This window comes from Fusarium vanettenii, assembly GCF_000151355.1.
Source record: "Fusarium vanettenii 77-13-4 chromosome 13 genomic scaffold NECHAsca_85_chr13_3_0, whole genome shotgun sequence".
Taxonomy (NCBI): domain Eukaryota; kingdom Fungi; phylum Ascomycota; class Sordariomycetes; order Hypocreales; family Nectriaceae; genus Fusarium; species Fusarium vanettenii.
Window position 1 is genome coordinate 1 of NW_003315804.1, and position 25,041 is coordinate 25,041.

Consider the following 25,041-nt stretch of genomic DNA (forward strand, 5'->3'; position numbering starts at 1 on the left):
TAAAGGTATTATCTACTTAATTAATTAGTCCCTAGAGTTATTCTTTATAAATCTAGGTTCCTCGCTTAATATCTAAGAACTTTAATATAATCTAATCTTAATACTTTAAATCTTCTTAAAGCTTCTTTTTTATTTTCTTTTATTTCTTAGCTTTTTACTTAGGGTTACCCTCTAGGGTAAAGCTATCTAATAAGATATTATCCCTCAGGTAGATCTTAATACCTTTTTTTTTATAAAGAATATTAATTAAAATCTCCTTTAACTTACTTTAATTAAGTAAGTCTTTTCCTTTCTATATCTTATATTTCTTTATCGCCTATTTTTTAATTAAATAATTTGCCTCTTAAAGGGCTATATAGTATTGCCTAATTATCTCTATTTTAATAATACTAATTATCTCCTCCTTTAATTCCTAACTTAATTATCGCAATAATATTAGGATATTATTAAATCCTAAATTACTTTTCTAATTAACCTTAGGTTTAGATAAAAAATTAATATTTATTTTAATAATATATTATTATCTATATTATAATTTAGTATTTCTTATTTAATAGAGCTAATAATAAAGGTAATTACTTATATATTACCTAGTTAATAATAAAGAAATATAGAATTATCCCTAATTAAATAATTAAATAATACCCTTATTAAGTAGATAAATAATATATTAAGAATAAAGGGAATTAAAATCCCCTTAGAGGGCGCTATATATATCCTTTGCTAGATTTATATATTTCTAAGGTATAGCTAGATAGTTACTTAGCTAAGTATAGTAACCTTATCTTAGGAAAAAGAGGTTATAGAAGCCCTTATAGTTATAACCTTAAGGCTATAAGCCCTCGCGAGCTCTTCCGAGATAATATTCCCTTTAGAACTAATATCTATTATAGCCTTAATAACCTTGCCCTCCGCATTATTAAGTTAGACTAGAATTTAGGGTAGCTCTTATGACTATATAATCGCCTTACCTTAACCTTCTAGCGATAATTTAATAATATTAATTATCTAATTAATTAATTCGTTATACTTAGTAATAATCTCGCTCCCTCCTATGGCCTCTGCCTTATCCTAATATACTTCTATAATCCTAGTTTCTTTATCCCTTATACCTATATTAATAATAATAATATAATCGCTAAGTTAAAAATCCTTTATAACTTTATTAGTTTACTTAATTTAAGGCTTATTATTAATAAGGATTATATTTATTCTAGCTCTCTCGCTAATCTCTACTTAATATAACTCCCCCTAGTCTTATTCGCTAATCTAGATTATATTTATGCCTTAAGGCTTCTAATTAAATAATCCTTATATCTCTCTAGTAATATATAAGGTAGATTTAATATAAGTAATTTATTTAATATTATTAATAATATCTTAATAATCTTTTATTATCTTTCTTTTAAGTTATAATAATAATATAAAAAGCTTATTAGCTATAACTAAAATCTTCTTAGTTTAATATTTATCTCTTAGCTCTTATAGGATAGAGGCCTATTTCTCTTTAAGTATTTAAAATCTCTTATTCTTTTCCTTATTAGTTATAGGTATTTTCTCTATTAATATAGACCTCTAGATAGGCTATGCCGCTTTTTAGGCTTTAGTGATATCCTTAATATAGACTCTCTTCCTTATATTAGCATTAATAGCTATAATAATTATAATAATTATTTAGAGCTCTCTAGCGCGATTAAAAGGCATAATATCCTTATTAACTAAAATAATATTAATAAAGGCTCTTATTAGTAAGTTCTAGCTATCTAAGATATCCTAGTTTCCCTTTATAATATCTATAAGTAATTAATTAAATCCTATTAGGGACTTATATGCTGGTTAATAGAGGTTTATAGCCTTAGGGTTTTTCCTAATTTAATTATTAATTATAATATTCTCTTATTAAGTTAATTAGAAGTTAATTCCCGCGCGGTTATATTATTCTATCCTCTTAACTAAGGGAAATATATCTAATTTTAAGAAGTAGCTTAGCTAATTATAAACTAGCTTATAGATCCTAAACCTCCTAAAGGCATAGACTAAGTTTAGCGGTAATATCTTATTAGACCTTCCTAAGAGAGCTATATTACCTTATAGGTTATAACTTATAATCCTATTATTCTTATTATAAATAAGGTCTATATAATTACTTAGGAAATAATTTCTCCCGCTATAATACTAATATATTATATTATTCTAATAGCTACCTCGCCTAGATCTATATACTATAATTATATAGAAGTTCTAGCTATTATATATTTAATTAAGTAATATTATATTTATCCTAAAAGCCTAGGGCGCTCTTAAGGCTACTTACTTATTATATTCTCTCTCGAGGATCTAAGTTAATTATAATTAAGATTCTTACCCCTTTACTATATTAATTATAAGTTAGCTAAGCTATATAATTAATTAGTTAATCTTTAAGGTTATTACTTTATTAGATTCCTTTTTAAAGATCTTTAGGGTCTTAATTATCTTTATAGAAAGGCTTAAGCTCTTAGGAGAAGTTAAGGCCTAAGTAACCTAATAGGTATTCTCTTCGCTCCGGGGGCAATAAATCTTCTAAATCTTAATCTTATTTTTATAATATTATTTAATTATTTAGGTAAATATATAATATTTTATAGCTATAAGCTTATAGATATTCTTATTATATCTTTTATAAATACCCTTAATAATCTTCTTAGGGAGTATTTTATAAATTACTTTAAATTAACTCTTAGATATCTTTTAGTTATTATTAATCTACCTAAAGAGATATTAATACTTATTTAGCTATTTAATAATAGCATAGAAATCTACCTTTAGATAAATTTTATTAAATATTTCTAATTTCTCCTTAATAATCTCTAATTAATTAAAATCTTTATTTATAAAGGCTTTTTTTAGGCTCTCTTAGGTAGCTTCTTAGTTAAGTCTATCTATAGCTTATTAGGCCTCCCTCTTAATCTCTAGATTAATATATAACTTAAAGAGAATTATTTTTTTATCCTTAAAGATATTTATAAGTTTTACTAGCTAATTAAAATTTTAGAGGTACTTAATTATATCTTTTCCCTTAAAGAGGGGGAAAGGGTTAAGAGGGATAATAAAAGAGGGATTATTTAATCCCTTAATTAAGATCTTAAAAAGGAATTTATTAACCTTATTATTACCTTTAGTAGCCTTATTACCTCCTATCTCTAGGTTCTAGCCTTAGATATTACTAGACCTTTTTCTAAGGTTAGCGCTTTTATTATTCTAGGCTATCTTTATAGTTAAGGTAATAGCGGTCATAGTAATAGGTATTTAATTAGTTAATTCTTTATAAAGCTAGTTTCTTACCTTAGGGTCCTTAGTCGCAATAATATAGATTAGGCTAGCGATTAAGGTTTCCTTAAATATTATAAGGATAAGGATAAAGGCAATAAGAATTTCGCTCCTTATAACTATCTAAATAAGAATTCTAATAACTAAGACCTTCTATTACCGCTTAGTTAAGAGTCCTCTAGGTATCTTAAGTAAGGCTAAACCACTAGTCTTATTAAGAAATATAGTTTTCCGTTTTAATTATACGCTATTATTATTATTTCTCTCCTCGTCCATAATAGGCAGATACCTCTATCTCCTTATATTTGCCTTTTATAGGGTATTCTAAGGGTCTATTTTAGCCTTAATTCTTTAGGGGAATTTAATTAAATAATATCTTATAATCTAGGGTTAAGGGAGGGCAAGATATATTCGTAATTAGTCTCCCTTCTAAGCTAAATAATTTCTTAGGGTCTTTTTAATTCCTACTTTTTTATTTATAATAGTTCTTAATGCTCTTCTCTCTTTTAGCCTAATAGTAATAATTATATTTATAGTTTATTAATTAATAACATAAAAGTATACTCTCTTATCTAATTAATTAGATTACCTTCGAGTAATATATCCTAATAATTATAGAAGTAAGAGTATTAAAAGATCCTATATAGGGGCATTAGATTTATTAGAGAAATAGAATATACTAATTATAGCTAAAACTTCTTATATAACTTTCTTCTAATAACTTTTAAAAAAGAGATTTTATATATTTTCTCGTAAATTAAATACTATATAAAATAATAAGGGCAAATAATTAATTAATAGTAATAAAGATCTTCTTAAGAAAAGAGCCCTTAAGCTCTCCATTCTTAATCCGATCCTTAAAGAAGATAATAATAATAATAGTCAGGGCCGCAGCCTTGGCCCTTTTCTACGTATAGGAAATTGCCTAATAGCCCAAAACGGCCTAGCACGCCTCTCCCCCAACTCAATAAGTAATAATTAAAATAGATTAAGTTAACTCTCTAGAGGTCTAATAAAAGCTATAAGACTATAAGGAGCTTCTTTAGCTCTAATAGCCTTATAAGGCTAATCTCCTTAAGGTAATATAAGGTAGCCTTAAGTTTTTACTCTAATAAGGTTAGCTTATCGGGAGGATATATTATTATAGTCTTATATTAATTTACTGCGGGTATAAGGTTATTTAATAGAAGAATATACCTAGTAATTTATATAAGAGTCGCTATCTTATATTATATTATTAATAATAGTAACTTATTATTATTAAAATAAAGAGTAAATTAGCTATTTTTATTATTCTTAATAAGAGAAGGTTTATTAAGGTAAAATATTAAGTATAAAAGTATCTATAGAGCTTATTTAATATTAACTCTTATATTAAAAGGCATTAGGTATAATAATTTAATTATATAAAATTATATTTATTTAATTAGGTTACCTTAATTTACCCTCTAGGTATACTATGAGGTTAAATTACTTTTTAATATAGCTATTTTACGCCGACACTCTCGCATCTTATAAGCTTTCACGTTCCTCTGCAATCTCCCCTTGAATTTTCCCTTTGGCTTCTTACTTTGTTTTTAATTTTACCCTGAAAGCTTTCTTTATCGACTCATCACCTTGCCACACAAAGGAGCTGCCCCATATCCAGAGCCGCCGACCTTTGACCAAGCCACCAAGTGTGCGACGAACAAAGCAGCTGTCATTCTCTGCTTTGAGTTGGCTAGACGCACGGATTTGAAGCAGTGTGAAAAGCCCAGCCGTGCGCTCTTCGACTAGAACAACTAGTGAATCACTGTACATACCAGGTTTATATATCTATTGCCCTCGATTTGCCAGCATTCCTAATACAAACATCCACAGCCATTTTCATCATTATCAATCAACACCATGTTAACAATCCATCCCTATCACACTTAACTCTCCAGCATCTTTTCACCACCATTATCCTCAACTCATCAATATCTCCTCCTCCTCCTCATCATCATCATCCAACACGACATCAACAATCTACCCCTGTGATACTTTACTCTGCAACGTATCCTATCATCATGGAGGCCGATTTCCCTAGGTCCGTGTCAGAGGCACAAGATCATATCCGTCAAATCCGTCGCGAGAAGGGTCTCGGCGATGGCCCTGACCAGATTGGCAACAACGGAGCTGATCTCGAATCAGCCTTGAAAATGTAAGTGCAGATTGGGCTATGCTGATGTTTAGAGCGACTCCCTGACCGCAGAACAGCATCTCCCATGACCTCTATCAAACGTCGACACACTTCCTCTTGGAGCTGATCCAAAACGCCGACGATAACTCGTACACGGTTGAAACACCGACCATGTCCATCTCATATTCACCCGGAAAACTCAGAATCGACTGCAACGAGCGCGGATTCTCTAAGCAGAACATTGAGGCCATCTGCCGCATCGGCAAGAGCACCAAGGGCGGCGAAAGCAAGTCAGAGGGGTTCATCGGCGAAAAGGGAATTGGTTTCAAGGCCGTATTCAAGGTCGCGTCCACCGTCTGGATCTCGTCTGGCTACTACTCGTTCCGCTTTGATCGCGATGGCCACCTTGGAATGATTGCGCCTATTACGTGCCCCTTCCCCGAACAGCCCAAGCAGGAATGTACTTCGATTCTGCTCAAGCTGGACAAGGACTGTGACGAGGGACTCATTGTCGAGGAGATGAAATCGTGTGACGAGAAGATTTTGCTCTTTCTGCGGAGACTTCGGAAGCTCGAGATTAACATCCATCCAGGGGCCGAGAACAGACTCTTCAAAAGAACTTTCACTCGTGGTGCTCAGCCGGCTGAGAACCCATCCATGATGACGCTCATGAACAATGGAGTAGAGAAACACTACTTTGTTTGGCGACACACAGCCAAAAACCTCCCTTCTGAGGCTCGTCGTCCAGGGATCACCACGTCCGAGATTGTTCTCGCATTTCCCAACACTGGCGTCAATAAAGATGCACCTGTACTCCCCGTCATCGAGCCTCAAAACGTCTATTCTTTTCTGCCTATCCGAAACTACGGATTCTCTGTACGGCCTCCCTTCCTCAATCTTTCATCTGCTCGTAGCTGACTTTGCCATAGTTTCTTCTGCAAGCAGACTTCCTTCTCCCGGCAAATCGAGAGGACGTGCACGTTGATTCAAACTGGAATATACATTTAAGAACCGAGGCTCGGAAAGCCTTCATGGAAGCCATGTGTCACATAGATAATCTGGACAACTCTCTACGACACAGCTGGGTTCGCTACGCGCCCATCACCCCCTCGCAAAGCGAATTCTTTGAGGAATTAAGATGGGGTATTTCAGTTAATTTGGAAACCACATTCACGCTGGAGTCCATGGTTGGTTACAAGAGAAGGCCGCGTGATCTCATCATGGTCTCCGAGGACTGGAGAGATGACGATGGCCGCCCGTTGATGATGGACACGGACAACGAAGACGAATTTCTTGCCGCAAAGTACCACGACCCCGGAAATAAGAAATATCTACTCAAGTCGGGTGTCAGCGTCATGAGTGACGAAGTCTTTGGTGATCAGCTGATCAGACGCCTCAAAAGGCACCCACAGTGGTTCCTGGAGAGGAAATCCCACGCGTGGCATTCCAGTCTTGCACGTATCATATGCCAGATGTATACATCCTCGGCATGGTATTTCATCTCGCCGATATCTAATCTTCCAATTCTCCCGCTGAGAGGGGGAGAGTGGGTTCCCCCGCAGTCGTACGGTCAACAGGTTTACCTCCCAAGCAGTTCTGGGTTAGTCATACCTGAAGGTATCACGGTACTGATGGTGAACGACAAAGCCGCTGCTGATCCTGACCGGCGGAAGCTTTACCAACTGCTTGATGTCCCAGTGCTCACGAATGACCGCATCAAGAAGGCAATAGTCAACACACACGACGGCAGAAAATTCAACCCTAACAAACTCACCCCGGCGGTGCTTGTATCGCACGCTGAGTTCATACACAATAATGGTGGCTGGGAGACGAGTCTAAGTGATCATCTGTGGGTGGCGACATACTTGGGCCGTTGCCGCAAAGGAAATAACACGTATCGGCCTGACGATGATGACCCGTATTCCGCCAGTCGCACGCTACCAAAGGACACCAAGCAGACGTACGGGTTTCTACAACCAGCTTATCTTGAGGCGGGACGATCACAAAATAGCGCCTGGATCAAGTTCCTCTACAGCAGTCTCGGTATCTGGGTCATCCCCCGAATTGGTGACTTGAAGCTAGTTATTGAGCAGTACCCGAGTCAAAGATGGCTTGTCATGCTCAGAGATCGGTTGCAAGTCTACGAAGATTGTGTCGGAAGTAAGAAGTTAGCTGAGGCTATCGGTTCCGCCCGGGTCATGTGCACAGGAAGCATTACAAAGGAACAGATCCGGCATATCTACGCCCCCCTTGACCACCTCACGAAGGACTTTGGGCCCGTGGCGCCGTTTATCGACATTCCCGAGCCGGAGGATCCCAGGTGGAAGCCGTTGTTGAAGCTCATAGGGGTGAAGGTGGAGGCCGATTTTGACTTCTACCTCGCCTCCTTGAGACATGCAAAGAACACAGGTAATGGCAGCGTGGAGTTGATTCGACGTTTGATGCACGAACTTGAAGAATGCGGCAACTCATCTAGCCTAGTGTAAGCGCAACCCTGATGAATGTTGTCAAGATTTTCCTCGTACTGACTGATTCTAGTAACCCCTTTCGGAAGGACAAGCTGATCCTAGTCCCACCCAAGACAGAGGGTGGCGAGCGAAGATGGGTATCCCAAGACGAGTGCTTCTGGCGAGGAGAGTCCTGGCTCACTCAGTCCGTCGGCCTCGAGAGGCTTTATCCCGATCTCGAGACCTTCCGCAACCATCTCAATGTGAGGAACGCCGGCGTTGATCACCTGATCAAGGAAGCAGCCGCAGTTTCAACACTGCCTCAGCTAGCTTTGCCTCGCATCCAACGACTGTTCCTGGCTCTGGAATATCACGTCGAAGCCCACGGTCTGAGCGAAGACCAGAAGAAGGCGCTTCTAAGTACCAAGATGTTTCCCATCACCAACACTGCTACGGATGAAACCTACGAGCACTTGCGCTCTGCCACAGCCAACGACCATTGGTTGATTGCCGACCGAAGCTACTTCAGGGAACCGTTCCAGTCGCTCATTCCCGTCCTTGCGTTCGGAGCCGAGTTCATTTTGAAGATCATGCACCTGCTGGTGAAGTTGGGCTTGAGAAACAGGTTTCTCAGCGATCTAGCTGTGAGCACCACTGAGGCACACGGGAGCACGCATCTTGACGAGGATCTTTCCCATAGCTACAGGTCTCGCAGCAAGTATTTCTTCAGGTATGTTCTTATGTCATGAGTACCCCCAGATGACGGCCATGATCATGCTAATCTGTCATCTCCTTAGACTCATGGGAGAAGGTGTAGATAATAAGCAGGAGTTACGCTCCTGTTTCGGCCAAGTCCAGGTCTTCACCTCAGATAGAGTAGTGCAGAGCTGGCGAGCAACTCTCAACATGAAACAGGTTGACAGCTCCTTCTCCGAGGGCACAGCCTTCCTGGAGTGCGACTATGCTGGGGATCTTCGCATGTATCTGCGCTCGGGGTACGAGAAGGAGGCGCATCCTTGTGAGCTGGCGGAGCAGCTGAGGAATTTCTTCAACATATCTATCGAGCATAGGGATCTCGCCCTGATGGCGCTCAACGACAGAGAAGAGAGGCTCGATCGCATATTCCAAGAAAGGGGCATTGCTCCGTTGCAGGAAGACTCCCTTGAGTCGGGCGAGCTTTACGGCGAAGAAGGCGAGTACCGGCCCGTCCAAAATCCAGCACCGAGCAGGAAGAGTCGCCTTGGACTCGCCGATGGCTCAAGGTTCAACCGCCTGCTCAGCCACACCAGATTCAGCCCATCATTCTTCAAGCAGGTCGAGAACGCAAGTAGCTCTTTGCCAACATACGATGTAGCCGTTGCTCGTGCCACGCAAAGTGCCCTCGGATGACCAGTAGAGCTTCGAACATTTGCTGGCGCCATGACCTTACCCTCGGTGAAGGGGGCGTTCAGAGATCTGGAGTTCACTCAGAAGACCGGTGCGGTGATTGGCACTCCTACCGGGCCGCCCCGGATGCTAGATCGTGTATTTGGACTCGCAAAGCGTGATTCTGAGGTTGGAGAGGCCATTGTAAGTAACCCATTCGCTCATTCTGCTGCTATTGCTGACTGCAACTCAGGTATCCGATATCCTATCGATCGTACTAGCTTCACAATATAATCGCGACAAAATGTGGACACCTAAGGGCTCGAGGGGCAGCGACCGCGCAGCTTTCAACTTCACGGACTCGACAGGTAGATTCAGCGCTTTCCTTATGCGGCTCGATGGAATGCCCGGGAAGGCGAAGGGGTATACGCGAATGACATACCATCTCGATGTCAAGGTCACGGACTCGGGGGGGTTCAAGATTACTCAAGACGAGCTTGACAGAGTAAGTTTCCCTCTCACTACAAGACGAACATCATGGCTAAAAGTTTCACAGGCTCGCAAGAACTCGGTCCACAGCGAACCCCATCCCGACGAAGCCGCCCCATCCAAAGACGTCTCAGTCCTGGTGCACATCTCGGATGTCCGCAAGGAACCAAAGATCCAGTTCCTCACCGACCCGTGGGACCTGTTCGAAGACGGCCAGCTGATTCTAGAGAATGCTCGAAGCTACCAGGCCAGGCTCGAGCTGCGGTCACGCCAGAACACCAAGGAGGCGACCAGCGCCGAGGTTGGGTTCGACGCGGTGCAATTTAGGGCGAGGGCGGAACCAGTGAGAGGGGATCCAAGTCCAGAGTATGGGGACCCTAGTCCGGAGTATCAGGAGGAGAAGGGGAACGATAAAAAGAAAGGAGATGCTTGAGTTTTTGGTGGTGATGAGGAGATAATGGACAAAGGATTACACTTATCATGGCTATTTCTCACTATCAAGGGTCCCTTCAGGGTCTGGGTTAATACCTGCCTTTATTTATGACCGCGGCTCTTTGTGGAAGTATCCCTGCTTAGCAATATCCTAGCCACGAGGCTCAACGCCGGAGATGTCCACGTTCCAACTTGTACGCCTTCTTGAGAAGCAATCGAGAGGCGGGGTCGGAAGGTTATTGGCGCGCCTGCTCTTATTAGTGTCGGGATTAGTGTTCCCAGCAGAATACATTCTTATTGGTGAAATGGTGTAGCTTGTAGAAGTTGAACCTTAGAATTCTTTGTCTAAGATGCTCCCCAGAGGCATTTAAGATACATCGCATAGACTATCCGACCGCCTGTGCTGAATAGGTTGGCATGGCTAGGAAGTCCGCAAAGTCTGCGTGATGCTCGAAGATGTAGATTCCCGTTGTAAGTTTCCTTCTAGTATGCTCTTTATTATAGCTGAAGCTTGGCCCTCGATGGGATAGCTGAGCTAGAAGACGGTATGCCTTTTGCAAAAGGTCACCATGAACTATTCACGCCTCTCAGTGCAGATTTGCGCACCAAACAAGCAAGGGGCTCAACCCTGGAATTTCCAGAAATGAAGGAAAAGGATTTTTCAGGGGAAGAACTCCCATGGAAAGCAAACCAGTGGAAGGCTTTTACTTCACTCTTATTCTGATCAGAAACGCCAGGTCCACTAGACCCTGAACAGGGTTTAGAGATTCTACAGGGCTCGTTTTGACACCCACAAGCATACGCGAAAGTAGAGCAGAATGGGTATGATTATCCAGCCACTTAAGATGTCACAGATATAGTCGGAATTTGAATCTTCCAGACAGCCCACTCCCAGGGCACTTGTGGTTCTACAAGTTCTACCATAGTCCACGAAGGGGGTTTGTTAACGACAGGAATCCATATTGGCTTACCGCAGGATCTTGGACGTCCAGCCGATCACGGCTTGCAATCGTTGGCAAGCTTTGTTCCAGCTATATGGGCAATGAATCTCTCATCGGCTTTTTCTCTGGCTATGTTTGCATAATGAATCTCTCAGCGAGCCTGGCTCCAGGTCTGGAGCCCAAAGCAACTGGACAAGGCATCCAGTTTGGCTAGTTGGCGATCGAGTATCGACTCAAAACATTGGGATGACAGGCATCCTTGCTCGCCTCTCTTCTGCAATGCCCGGTCGGCTATCCCATGATTTTTCCCCTATAGATTGATGCGGGCAACACAGCCGCTAGAGACGCCCGCCTCCCCATTTCTGTTTCTTTTTTTTACGCAATTCTCGTCATGACTAGAACAGCCAGAGATAGGCCGAAGTCAAAATACAACCTTCATCACTAAAGTTCGGTGGGGAGCAAAGTACCGCTGATCATTTATATAAGCCTTCATTACACAGTTACCAATTTGTGGTGTGAGGGTGATGCCGACCAGTCGGGTATTCCCTTATCGATAAGATCTATGTCTCGCTAGTACAAAAGTTGCATAAGATGATGATCTAAAATGGACTCTTTGTGTCTCTAGGGTAGTTGGAGATGATCTTCCAGGGAGCATACCTTAGAGTAGAGAAGAAGGTATTTGCCTAATTGCAGCCACTGCCGCGAGGCGACTGGACATCAAGAGCCTTGAAAAGGGGGCTAGCTGAGTCCATACGGTACCTGAAACTGAGGAACTCCTTTGCAATGGCTTCCTTGTTTGCTTTGGTAAAGCTCATATGCTAAGCTCCTTGGCTGTTGGGTTGGCTGCAAGATTTGGCTATAAATGGCTAGAGTAGCTCCATCAGCAAGGACCTTGCCCTAACGAAACCGATTCAAGGGCTCCGGTCGGAGTTCATCAAACCCCTTACGTTACGTTACGTTACAATGTCACGAATATCTATCTTCAGTTTGGATTGTGGTTGAAGATCCTCTCCGCCCATGGTAGGGTAGTTCTGGATAGTGGGTGACTAAGCGGCTTCGGTGACTGGGCTGTTCTTGTTGCCGGACTTCCACCCCGCAAGTAGAGTAGACGGGAAGCAATAATGCGGGGAAGCGGGAATGCATGGTACTATGGCGACTCCCGACCCGAGGTATGCCTCTTAGCCGGACCTGAGAGACTAGCAACTCCCCACTCACGGCATCTCCCACGTAGTTATTAAACTTGATCTCCTCTATCAAACACTGTCACGTTACGCCCGAGAGATAAGAGCGGCTGCTAATGACTGGCATGTCGCCATCCCCACGTCCTATGAGCCCGAGCCCGCTCAGCGGTCAAGACGGTACCGAGACCGTGGCCTCAAAGCCTCCAGTGTACGCCTACCCCACCTCGTACCGTTTGTTCCATCAACTAGAGACCGCTGTGCTGACTCCCGGATAGCCTCAGGTCTGGTAGTAAGAGGTATACCAGACCTTGGAGCTCAGACGATGAGGCGCGCCAGAAGGTGAGGCGACCCGCCAGCCAACCACCTCGGGCCTCCCAGGCATGTCGGTCTTGTGCGGCGTCCAAGGTGCGCTGCGACGATCTTCTGACCTGTCGGCGATGTCGGAAGAAGGGTGTGTCTTGTGTGAGGCCCGCACATTGGCGAGAAGGCGAAACGGCTGAACCTCATTCATCAATCGAGAGCCGTGCCCCTGAAACAAGGCTCCCTGGTCATGGCAGTTCCTCTAGCTCTCGAGCCCACTTACTGGCTCCCGTTTCGCCATCAAGCGTTGATTCTCGCCTTGTGGGAAGCACAGCGCCGGATGCGAACTCCAACTTGCTTCTCATTACTGATAACACTCAAGACCAGTCCCTGGCCAACTCTGCCTCGATGGTGAACTATGGCTCTCCTCAGTCAATCATCGCGGTAGATCCTCTCCTATCACTTGGGGAGGTGCCATACATGGACGGTATCTTCGAATTCCCATTCCTCACCCCTCATGAATTGTCTGGCTTGGCAGGTTTCTACAGTGGACCGAGCGAGCAAGCCGTGGACTCCTTTTTCCACAGTCTTGATCACCATGACTCTCAACAGAGCCCACGAGGCGACCGAGAGAGGGCGGACGCCCTAACACCAGCAAGCCTGACGTCAAATGAGGCAACCATCTCCAGTGAGGCTGTCAAGGCCTATGATCACGCGCTGGGCAACTGGCGTCCGCGACCAAGAGATTATCTGACTCAGGACATAATGTCACTTTCGATAACGCCCAAGGAACAGACTTCAATGCGGGGTCGAATGGGCTACTTTGATCCAACTGTGATCCCTGACCAGATACCGTCGGCTAGGAGGGATGAGATGGTTATCGTTGCGAGCCACTGCTTCGCGACCAGCCGGTCAACACAGCCCATACCCTGTTTCCCCTCTGTCGAAATCCTTGATGAGCTACTCAAGATCTTTCTAACGGCACAGAAGGACCAGCCCATGAGTTTCATTCATATTCCGCACTTCTCTGTCTCCAGCTGCGAGATTTCACTCCTCATGGCTTGTATCGCAGCCGGAGCTGCTTCATCGCCCAACCTGACCGCCCACCGGTTTGGGCTTGCTTTGGTGGAAGTTTTGCGCCGGGATCTCCCGACCCAGGTAAGTTCAAGACATTTACAAAACTCGGGCTTCAGACTCACAATAGGTTGCAAGGCCGAGCAGGAGAATACCCTCACTCGGACAACCCCCTATGTTCAAGCTCTGGTCATCGTATCAGATGTCGCACTCTGGAGTGGAGACAAGCGAAAGTCGGAAATATCTGACATACAGTCCGCGTTCGCCACCACGGTAATCATCCAGAGCGATGGGTTCCTGGAGTCATTGACCGCTAACGATCAAGCTGGATAGATGTTGAGACACGCTCGCCGGTTTGACGGTTCGAGTTACACATGCATCGCCCCATCCCAGAATCAAAGTCCGGATAGTGCCGCCGAGACCTGGAGACGTTGGGCAGACCAAGAATCACTAAAAAGGTACCGACCAAGTCACACTGTCCACGAGGATGACTCCGAGATCTGACACGATAGCCCAGAACAACATATCAGCACTTCATGAAATCCACACAGCGGGCCATGGTGAGGAACACGCCATCACAGGTCTCGTGCACTGAGGTCTCCATACCGGTTCCGGAAAAGAATCAGCTTTGGCTCGCGCGCTCGGCGGGTGAGTGGACGGCCTTGTATCTTGGACTCCAAGACCCTGTCCACAGTCAGAGGTCGACTCTGACGGGATGTCTCGCCAACGGCCTAGTGGCTCGGCCTCTTCCACCACAGCAAGATCGCGAGTTGGCCATGCTGCTGATAGCGTACTCTCTGTTGTCAATGCTGGTGGAAGACCGACGCCGCATTGTTGCTTTCAAGACTGACGCTGAACTTGACCTGACATGTCACATTCTTCCTGGATCATCGATTGCACGTCATATCGCCTCGCTCATGGACGAGCTTCGTGGTGAAATCGACATGGATGTACCAACCCCTGGGTCCGTTGCAACAGCATTCATCTTTGAGTTCTACAACTTCAACGCCGCGAGCCCTAACCATTTGACGGAAGCATTGCTGGGCAGCGGGAGGAACATTCCTGCCTGCGAGGCCTTGGACAGGCTGAAAGAGTGGCGGAAATCTCGACTAGCGAGAGTTGCTGTCTGGCACGCAGGGCAGATTTTCCGTGTCTGCAGAACGACTCGCCCAAAGGACAGGAGCAACTTTCACATCTACGCCCTATTCCACGCCGCCTTGTGCCTCTGGACGTATGGCAGTGTTGCTGCCATGGCATCGACAGACGCCGTCGACACTCGCAATTCTGAGGCTGTAGGTAACAGGCCCAAGATTCGAGTGGATGGCATAGAGACTCTCCGTAGTCAGCGTTGGATAAGTCATAACCATGGTATGGCGTACATTCCCAAATCAAGAGACGGGATTGGGGCGATGGATCAGGCCACGGAGTTGGCCCCGATTGCCCCCGAACATGCCTCGGAGGACTCTTTCATGTCACCACTACTGGGTATGATGGAGGATGCCTTCTCCCATGAAGCCACTGGCATACGATTTCCAATACTGCAGCCTGTCTGCCAAGTATTGCAAGCCTTGAGTAGCTTTTCTCGCCGGCGCCTGGAGCGGTGACGACGGCGGCGGCCCTCTTTTTTGTCTTTCATCAATGGTGCCCCGGAAGCGGGCATTAATAATAGACATAACAAACACATAGTTATCAAAACACGATGCTAGATGTAGACGGCAAGTCGTTGAGCATCTAGGAATACCCTTCGTTACCAACAAACAAAAGAAGGTCCCAATCTTCATTTTGGGACAATTAGTTCAGAATAGTGCAAACAGAGGATAGAGCAGCACATTTGGTAACCTACAAATGATACAACAACACATGTCGGACAGAAATCAAAGTATTTGGGATAATCTGCTCTAGTCTCCTTCCAGCTGTTCCTGATACCCTTATTGCTCAAGTTATCATTTTACAACTGCGTCGCTACACTCCCTCCTGACAAGTTCCGCATGTGCTTCGGTCCTTGGTTTGACGTGCACTTTAAATGGAGGCTGAGAATCAATGGCGTACAGCGGCTTGGATGTATCAATTGGAGTATCATCCGCCCCTTGGATATCAAAGCAGTATAGGATGCGTGCAATGGCGATAAACAGGTTGGTGTTGCCAACGCTATAGCCAACACAGACCCTTCTCCCTGAGAACAGGTAATCAGCAGGCGGACGAGGGTTAGAAGACTCCCTGGACACTTACCCGCGCCAAACCCTAGATGCCCTTGCAAAGGCTTGTCAAGGTCCTCGTCCATGAAGCGTTCAGGCCAGAAGCGCTCGGGCTGCTCATATTGTGCGGGGTCATTCGAGATGGCCCAGTGGTTGTAATTAACGACGGTTCCGGCAGGGATTCTGTAACCTTCGAACTCATCATCACGCGTCAGTGCGTGAGGGATGCCTGTCTCAGCAATAATGGGCCTGGTCAAGATACCGTCAGTGTCAACGCCAGTGTTACCGAGACCTGCCGGCGGAGGAAAGGCGTCTCAGCATGTACTTACTTCCAGCGAACGCTCTCCTTTACTGCAGCTTTGATACGGGGGAGCTTTGGTGCATCTTGGGCTGTTGGAAGCCGTTCCGCGTTGGGACCGCAAACCTCGTCCAGCTCTTTACGAGCTCTCTCGGCCCAGTCCGGGAACAAGACTACAGAAGCAACGATTTGGTCGAGCGATACGCGAGTCGTGTCTGTCCCCGCCTCCATTAGAGCGCCGGCTATAAAATATAAGTCGTCGTCCTCAAACTCTTGGTCGTGGCCTAGATTAAGGAACTCGGACATGAAGCAAGGCTTGTACGATCCAGACTTCATGCGTCCGCGTAAATCATCCATTTCTCTCTTGTAAACCCTGTCTCATGGTGATTAGCAATCAAGAACATTGAGCCATGGTTGCTTGGTACGCCCTACGTTTTGGTGCGGCGATAAAGGTAGTCACCGTACCATCGCCAAGGCTGGAGACTCTTCAACCAAGGGATCCGGGCAAGGAATGGCAAGTGATCGACCAGAGAGGCACCTGGTACCAGATAGGGCACAAACTTCTCGGAAACGGCGAGTGACTCGCGAAGGTTGGGATCCTCAAGGCCTGCTCTCCGCCCAAAGACGACAGACATAATGATGGAGCCCGAAAAGGTTGCGTGCGCTTTGAACCACGCTTGGGGACTTTGTAGATAGTTGAAGAGTAGGGCTTTAGACTCAGTGTCCTGATAGGGCTCAAACAATCGTGTACGAGTGCCGTTCAGGATCTGATGCATTACTTTTCGCTCCCGCCTCCACAAGTCTCCATACGGCATCAGGACAATCCGTTTCTGGTTTGAAATGAGGTCGTTGGCCATGGGAAGACTCATTCGAGACGAGTAAATAGAGGCTCGCTTATCTAGAAGCTCATTTGAGACCCGTCTAGAGTTCAAAAATAGCCAGTACACGCCTCCAATCTTTACGGTGAACCTAGTGAGAAGGGTCAATTCGGCCGTAGATAGAAATGGGCAATAGGGCAGGCGATTTGCCGTTCTTACATCTCACCATATTGCTTGGCCAACTTTTGGAAGTGCAAAACCGTACCGCCGGGAGGGATTTGGTGTCCGTTGCCAATGAGAGGCAGGCCCGGAACGAGGTTTGGCAAGCGGTATCGCCTCTCGAAACGCTTCTCCTCAACAAGTTTCCATATGAACCAAGATATGATGCAGATGACAGCAACGCCGACAATCGACGCGATCGAGGGGGCCCCCCTGGATAGCGGGCTCTGAAGGAGAGCCATCTCTTACAAGCGGAATAGAAGAGTGGGGTGTCGAGGACAAGGACGAACGAGGGAAGAAGGAAATGAGGAATTACTATTGAGTTATGAATCTTTAAGTAACGTGAGACTGACTAATCTATGAGCATGACAACAGAGTTCACTTGATTATTGAAAGGGTTAATAGAGCATGACCAACTGACATCCTCCACTGCCAGGCAAAGCATCCGCATCTTCAACTCAAGCTACAAGCGGCCAAATGGCCAACCTAAGCTCATCTGTGCTCTTGTCTCCAAGTTGGTCAACCCACTCGGCAAGCCGAGCATCGATGATTCGCGGATGCAAGCGTCGGCATGCCGAGCCCACCCTGTACCCCACACCTCGGCCGGAGGTTCCGGGGAACCCGAGTTCATTCACGGGCCTTGTCTTCGCCATCAAGCCGGCTGCTGAGTGGAAAACCCACTTAAGATGTCCCTCAACTCTAGACACCAGAGCATGCATCAGGGTTATTGTCGCTCATATTTCAAATCTTGGCTTTTGGCAAAGAGACAAAATGTCAACTCTGGAAGGCAAGGTAGCCATTGTGAGTGGTTCTTCAGCAGGTATCGGCGCTGCTATTGCCCAGGAGCTCTCGTATCGAGGGGCTCGTGTAGTAATCAACTATCCTTTCTCTTCGGAAAAGGAAAACGCAAAGGCGGTCCTTTCATCTCTGGAAGGGCCGGCCGGGTCCATCACAGTCGAGGCAGACCTCTCTTCCACCACTGGGCCTTCCAAGCTGGTAGAGTCAGCCGTCGAAAGATTTGGCACGATCGATATTCTCGTCAACAACGCAGGCATCAGCGCACCCTTGGACATACGACATGCAGACCTCGATGAATGTCTCAATGCCTGGGACACCATGGCTGGCCTCAATGGCCGAGGGACTCTGCTCCTCACTCGTGCCGTCTTGAAACACCTGGCCAAACAGAACTCCCGCATCATCAACATCTGCAGCACAACCTCACGCAATCCAGAGCCCGGCATGTCGGTCTACGCAGGAACCAAGGGTATGATCGAGAGCTTCACTAGGTGCTGGGCTAGGGAGCTGCCCCAGGAGTACGGGTGCACCGTCAACGCCGTTGCTCCAGGGCCGGTTGCCACGGAGAACGTGCTCTCCGCCCCCCCTCAGATCCTGGAGATGCTGAAGAAGACTAGCGATGGGACGCCTGTTGCTCCACGGATGGCGGATCCTTCCGAGGTTGCGTGGACTGTGGCGACCCTGTGCGATGAGCGGGCCGCATGGCTTAATGGATTGTACATCCCAGTGGCCGGAGGATCGACGCTGTCGTGAAGTTACATGGTTGGATAGGTAGTGAAACTATTTTGTGAATCCTTCAAAGTATGCGCATTGAAGCCCGTATTTCTCTATCAACTCACCTACCGGCCAGCCCAACGTCTCGAATGTCGTACCTAGCTATACTGGCTCGTGGCTCCAAGTCGGTTCTCCATTGACCAATGTGCCCCGTCCGTCCGTCTGTGTGATCTAAACTCCACATACAAGTACGTAGTCGACCAACTACCCCAGGGTTACCGAGATAGCCGTGGTTTCCCCACGGGGAACATCTTGATCTGGTTGTCTCTGAAGCTTGTCGGCATCCCGAATTCCATCATGTGGTTCAACCGAGGCCACAGCAGGCCATGCGGTAAGCCGGCATGCTTCTAGCAATCCTCGAAAGGCAAGCACTATAATAATCTCTCATAATGAAGCAACGTATTTCTCGCCTATCTAATCTTAACTGAACATCCTTCTTGGCCTCACACTGCCTAATCAAAGCCATCGCACAAATCTTCTACCTTGTTTTGGACAGAGAACCTTGCGCACCATGGTGAGTATGCATGTGGTCTTGGCACATACATTATCTTGCCATCAGGAGGCTTTAGTAATCTCTGCTGACAGCATTAACGCAAAGGGTAAATCAGTAGGCCCTATTGTCGTCGTGGGTGCAGGTCCCGTTGGCCTATTCACGGCTTTGCTTCTTGCTCAGGCCAGCGTCAAGGTCATCGTGTACGAGAAAGGGAGCGGAATCGATCAGTCCCCAAGAGCAGTAGCGTACATCTCCCACTAAGCCCTCACCGCTCTTCCTCACTCGAGGTCAATCTCACACGTAATATAGCTACTTCCCAGCGGTTCTCGAGGAATTCTTCAAGGCAGGAATTCTTGAGGATATCATCAATGCCGGAGAGAAAAATACCAAAGGATGCGACTGGAGAGACAAGGATGGAAACATCCTTTGCAAGCTTGATGTGCCTCCAGACATGTCTGATTTCGCTGTCATGCTATCGCAGCCTGAAATGTGCGAGGTCGTCTTGGCTGCTCTCCAAAAGACCGGCTTCGCCGATGTCCGCTTCGGGCACTCTTTTGAGCACCTTGAACAAGACGAAGATGCCGTCAACTACTGGATCAAGGACGAATCTACCCAGCAAGTCACCAAGAACAGATGCCAGTCCCTGATTGGGGCAGACGGTGGCCGAAGCACCGTGAGAAAGAGCCTCGACATTGAGATGGAGGGCTTCACCTGGGATTCTTGGCTTTTCGTTGCCGTTAACTTCGCCTATAATCTAGACTATTTTGGCTGGAAGGCGGGTAACTTTATTGTTGACCCTGATGAATGGAGCATCGTCGTCAAACGTGGCAAGGGGGACAGCTGGCGAATGGCGACAGCAATCCCAAGACAGATCACCGAAAGCACAGATAAGAGATTCGTGCTTGAAGAAGCCGAGGTCAAGAGGATCAAGGACCGAATCTGCCGCCTGCTTCCGGAGACACGAGCAAGATTGAGTACGAGGCAATGGCGCCCTACCTTACTCATCAGCGTTGCGCCTCACGCTTCCGGCAAGGTAATGTCCTGTTAGCCGGAGATGCTGCTCATGTAAGTGTTTTCTCTGAGATCTACGAGGAGTGTGATCCTTGTTCGACCTGCTAACACCACGCCCCAGCTCAATAATCCCGTCGGCGGGCTAGGCCTCACAACCGGTATGCTCGACGCTGCCCATCTTGGCCGCAGCTTGCGACAGATCTTCAGGGAGGGGGCCAACCCAAGTGTCCTCACCACATACGCTCGGGTCAGACGGAACATCTTCCGTGAACGCACAGACAAGTTGACCACGTCTAATCTGCTGAGACTCATGTCAACAGATGCGGCTGATGTCAAGAAAAGGGAGGAGCTCTTTGCTCGACTGAAGGACCCCGGGGAATTCGTCAGCAAAATACAGACAGGGCTGCCAGACTTTGCGCTCACCTCGACCTCGGAGACAAAATTCGACACCTTTCACGAAACGACGTGGTTCATCTCCGTCACCCAACCCGACGACTGGACTCGGGAACAGTTTATACATGAGTATAAGACGGTCCACACCGGAATGACCAAGGGAGGCAAACAAGCCGGCTCGCCAGTGCGCCGATACGTGCAGCTTTCGAACTCTGCCCTCACAGTGCCAGGTACAGAGCGACCTAGCTGGGATTTTGTGACATGCCTCACCTTTCCGAACCTCTTCATCACTCATGCCGGGCTTCAGGACCCCCACTACCGAGCTACAGCTGGCAAACACATCTTCTGTCGGCTTGATCAAAAGGGATGCCTCGTTAGGAAAGTGGCATATTTCTCGCAGGTGGCGGGCGAGGATGGTTTCAACCCTGGTGCCATTCGCGCTTTGATGTTCCATCATCGAACCGCGAAGGATGATAAGTTTACTGAGGAGTGGTTTCAAGAGCGAGCCAACAAGGTGACGGAACTCGTCACCTCGGATCACAGAGTTCGCTCGTTTGTTCTTTGGCAAGATATAACGCCTAAACAGATTGGCCACTTTTTCAAGGACACCCAGTTCGCTGCTGGGACATGGCACAACTTCAAGGCTGTTGAAACCTATGATTTCGTTGACCAAGACGGTGCCGGCACATTCCTGAGAGACCTTGGAGAGCGGCTCATGAAGGCCCATGATGGAAAGATAACTGTTGTCGTTGGTGAGCCTGATGTTATATTCTAGATGGAGTATTGTTATCTGCTAGCCGTGCTATTTACAAAACATCCTTGGGGATGACAGCTGTGTTTCTCAAGCCATGTATTACGTATCTCAGCTTGTCTCAAAGCAATGAATAGTGTTTTCCTAAATTTCTAGAGTTTCCTTTTTCTCGTAATGTTGTTAAAGGCTGGGACGGGGTTCACCCCTAATAAGTCGCATTATCTGAATCACTCTTTGCCGCCTAAGCTTCGTGGATATCTTGAATTGTAGCTACCTTCCAGAGCGCCCTAATAGCAGCCCACGAGAGTTAGAAATCGTAGCTGTACTAGCTGGGCCCCTTTACTCTTGCCTGGATCTACAAGGCACATGCGTGGACCATTTCCTGTCGCCAACAGGCTAGGGGGTCACAAAAAACACAGGAATAGCTCCCATATAAAACTATAGCAAATAGGTGGGACCGAGTCCCGTGTTTTTTTGTGACCCCGGGGACAGGCTACTCATCCCTTCTTAATGGACGAACTAGTCTGTAGAAAAATGCCACTGTTTACGGCACTGTGCACTTTGTCTCGCCTTTCCCTAGGTCCTACGTGTCAATATATGCGGGCAACCCATTGATCAAGTAGACTGATCTTCCTAAGTGTTTCATTGCCGACTCGCTACTTTGATGTCTCAGAGCCACAGTCTCCTCCTCTGTCACCAAGACAAAGTCATAACGAAGTACTTTGTAGTCGGCCGTAACATCATAGCGAGAAATCAGATCAGTATTGACAGCCTCGAGGTCGACAGTCAGAGAAGACTTGACACCAAAGACAGCATCAGACGTTTCATACGGATCCCCGCGAAGATATAGTGCCCTATTCAACCTGAGTCAGAAACCTTTTGGGTCGAGGATACGCGGGAGGGCAATGGATGCTTACGTGATTAACGGATCAAAGCCTTCTTTCTTAAACTTGAAGTGCATATGGCCTGGTCTCATGTTGTGCCGACCAAGGAGCTTCAACAGATCACCGACAGGACCATCGCCAGGTATAGGGTACGGAACTGGGACAATTCCCTTGAGCCAAAACACACCCTCGGCATCTGTCTCTAGCGTGGCTCGCCCATCAGGCCTAGTTCGGTTCGCGTATTGGGTGTCGTAGTGGCCGGTCGAGTCTGTCTCCCAGACATCAATGGAAACACCCTTAATAGGTTGCCCTTGTGTATCTCTCACAGTGCAAACTACTAGGAGAGGCTGCCCTCCGGCGTCTTGGCTGATGCTCGCTCCGTGTGCCACATCCTCCGAGTCGTGTGTGTGGAAAGGACCCAAGAGAGTCCCCTCGGTTGCGGACTTGGGCTTGGGATGATCGATGCTGTCGACTAACAGGCTCAGTCCCAGAATGTCGGATAAGAGCACAAATTCATCCCGGACGGAGGTACAGATCTTTCCGGTGTTCTCAAGAAAGCGGAGAGCGGACATCCATTCGCCAGTGCTCAGCCTTGTCTCGCGTGCAAAGTCGTGCAGGTGCACGACCAGCCGTTCCATGACATATTTGAACCTTGGGTCTGGGTTGCTAGAGTTGATTTTGTTGACGGCGTCAGTAATCACGCCCGCGTTAAGGTCCACGCCGACAGTCGGAATCTTGGAGGCCGCCATGTTTGGAGGCGTTGGGCAGCAGTCAGACACTCGTATTCGACAGGTGACATCGATCTGCAGCTTGGCCACATGAGGGAATGCAAGTTGAGTGTTTTATCCCTTTAACATCCCGACATAATCCTTCTGAACTGCCGAGCAAGGATACCGCCGTCATACATGGCGCCATCGGGCCTCGGGGTGGAGACTTCGGCATGCCGATCGAGTCTACCGAAGACGGGGCCCGAGCAACTTTTGGATCCGCGGGCCAAGAATAGATATGGACCAGAACTATTGCTTACTCTGGTCAGTCTTGCTTTCCGTTCCTTGGATAAATCTGGGCCACCTGGCTAGAAACACTCGAATTCACGCCAATCAGCATAACCATAATGGCACCTAGCAAGGAGACACTGGATAGTTCTCGTCCTGACCCCGGTTTTGAGCAAGTTGGTTGCCTTCTCACCTACTGAAAAATGTCGATGTCGCTTACTTGTCCGAGTAGATCATCAAGAACGGAGGCCCGCCGCCACTCCCCCACGATGTTGATATACAGCTGCTCCGCAAGATAACTATTGAGGCCAGGGAAAAGGACCGCAGAGCGCTTGGGGGGCCTCCCCCTGGTATAACGGAGAATGATATCAAGATTCCTGTACGCGATGGCACTGAGATCCTCGCCCGCGTCTTTGCTCCAGAAGCTGAAGGACTAATGGCTCTTCCCATTTTGATATTCTTCCACGGAGGTGGCTTCTGCATCGGCAATCGCTACGACGATCTGGAGTCCAATCGCACCATCGCCGCCAGGGCCAAGGTCGTGGTTGTGAGCCTCGAGTATCGGCTTGCTCCTGAGCATCCCTTCCCTCAGGCAATTCACGATGGACTGGATTCTTTGCACTGGGTAGGTGTTCCTCACTTCGTGTCCCAATTATAGTGGAAAATTCCCGATGAAGCTCCCAAGACTTGGATCAGCAGACGTTTCAACTCACGCCTCCTCGCCTAGATCGCAAAGAATGCTAGTCAGGCCCACCCTCTGGCCTCCCCATCCGCAGGGATTATCGTTGGCGGAACATCTGCGGGAGGCAATATTGCCAATTCTGTGGTCTATATCAATCGTGATCAGGGCTCGCCAGCTCCCGTGACGGGCCAGTTTCTTAGTGTTGCCCCTCTGGTTCCATCTCCGCTGGTTCCGGACAAGTACAAGGAAGACCATATCAGCCCCGAACAAAACAAGGCGGTTTCCATTCCTTCTCCAGAATTGGCCAAACTATTCATGGGTATTTGTCCCCCTTTCTGCATTTACCTACGGCAAGCTAACCCTAACCCTGTCAGCTGCTTACAAGCCTGCCATAACCGCCGATTTTCCAACACCCTTGATTCACCCATCGGGCCATAACGGTATACCCAAAACGTACCTGCAAGTGTGCGGGCTTGACGTTCTGCGCGATGACAGTATGGTTTACGAGCGCATACTGCGTGAAGAAGCCGGCATGGCCACGCGCCTCGATCTATACCCAGGACTGCCTCATCACTTTTGGGAGTTCTTTCCTCAACTAACAACTCACATTGAAAGAAGAACCAATGATACCGTCAATGGAGTTCTATGGCTAGTAGAGAAGGATCGAGAATGGGAATAATGGGAGAACAAGCGGCCACTTGTTAGCCATTAATTCGACGGCTTGGGGCCTATGCTTAACGCAGTACGGAAGCTGTACATCCTGAGGAGAAAGACCATCAATGATATAACGAGAAACCATTTGAGTATAAATTCTAGCTTAATAGACAACTCCCCTATGGACAAGAGTATAGAGTGAGCATCCTCTTGGCTAGCCCTTGGGATACGGAAACAGGCCCAAGAGAGGAGATAGATTGTAATTTCATGGTGAATGACACCTCTTACTAACAACAGTAGATTCCTTTTGGCCACTGTGTTAACACCGGGTCATGATGTTATCATATGTTGACAATCTGTTCTCTATTGTAGTTGCAGCC

At 46.6% G+C, this 25,041-nt stretch overlaps 6 protein-coding genes across 6 annotated transcripts; 4 read left to right on the forward strand and 2 right to left on the reverse strand.

Moving 5' to 3' along the window:
- Positions 1-5,357: 5,357 nt before the first annotated feature.
- Positions 5,358-10,204, forward strand: NECHADRAFT_88029 (uncharacterized protein; the record flags this gene model as incomplete). The annotated part of the gene is made up of 8 exons (XM_003039622.1): positions 5,358-5,491; positions 5,548-6,346; positions 6,400-7,952; positions 8,009-8,647; positions 8,715-9,244; positions 9,311-9,486; positions 9,536-9,787; positions 9,839-10,204. The coding sequence occupies 8 exons, from the start codon at positions 5,358-5,360 to the stop codon at positions 10,202-10,204; spliced, it is 4,449 nt and encodes a 1,482-aa protein (XP_003039668.1).
- A 2,061-nt stretch (positions 10,205-12,265) lies between these two features.
- Positions 12,266-15,434, forward strand: NECHADRAFT_88030 (uncharacterized protein; the record flags this gene model as incomplete). Its single annotated transcript, XM_003039623.1, has 6 exons — positions 12,266-12,313; positions 12,426-12,556; positions 12,601-13,783; positions 13,838-13,972; positions 14,251-15,184; positions 15,406-15,434. The coding sequence occupies 6 exons, from the start codon at positions 12,266-12,268 to the stop codon at positions 15,432-15,434; spliced, it is 2,460 nt and encodes an 819-aa protein (XP_003039669.1).
- Positions 15,435-15,642: 208 nt separating this feature from the next.
- On the reverse strand, positions 15,643-17,471 carry NECHADRAFT_54475 (uncharacterized protein; the record flags this gene model as incomplete). Its single annotated transcript, XM_003039631.1, has 5 exons — positions 15,643-15,868; positions 15,925-16,143; positions 16,224-16,565; positions 16,625-17,161; positions 17,230-17,471. The coding sequence occupies 5 exons, from the start codon at positions 17,469-17,471 to the stop codon at positions 15,643-15,645; spliced, it is 1,566 nt and encodes a 521-aa protein (XP_003039677.1).
- Positions 17,472-18,000: 529 nt separating this feature from the next.
- Positions 18,001-21,470, forward strand: NECHADRAFT_88032 (uncharacterized protein; the record flags this gene model as incomplete). The annotated part of the gene is made up of 6 exons (XM_003039624.1): positions 18,001-18,740; positions 18,924-19,129; positions 19,295-19,312; positions 19,407-19,536; positions 19,601-20,324; positions 20,424-21,470. The coding sequence occupies 6 exons, from the start codon at positions 18,001-18,003 to the stop codon at positions 21,468-21,470; spliced, it is 2,865 nt and encodes a 954-aa protein (XP_003039670.1).
- A 559-nt stretch (positions 21,471-22,029) lies between these two features.
- On the reverse strand, positions 22,030-23,079 carry NECHADRAFT_54469 (uncharacterized protein; the record flags this gene model as incomplete). The annotated part of the gene is made up of 2 exons (XM_003039632.1): positions 22,030-22,300; positions 22,364-23,079. 2 exons carry the CDS (start codon positions 23,077-23,079, stop codon positions 22,030-22,032), a joined length of 987 nt encoding a protein of 328 aa, XP_003039678.1.
- A 365-nt stretch (positions 23,080-23,444) lies between these two features.
- On the forward strand, positions 23,445-24,686 carry NECHADRAFT_88034 (uncharacterized protein; the record flags this gene model as incomplete). The annotated part of the gene is made up of 4 exons (XM_003039625.1): positions 23,445-23,501; positions 23,558-23,950; positions 24,053-24,326; positions 24,382-24,686. The coding sequence occupies 4 exons, from the start codon at positions 23,445-23,447 to the stop codon at positions 24,684-24,686; spliced, it is 1,029 nt and encodes a 342-aa protein (XP_003039671.1).
- Between the last annotated feature and the right edge of the window lie 355 nt (positions 24,687-25,041).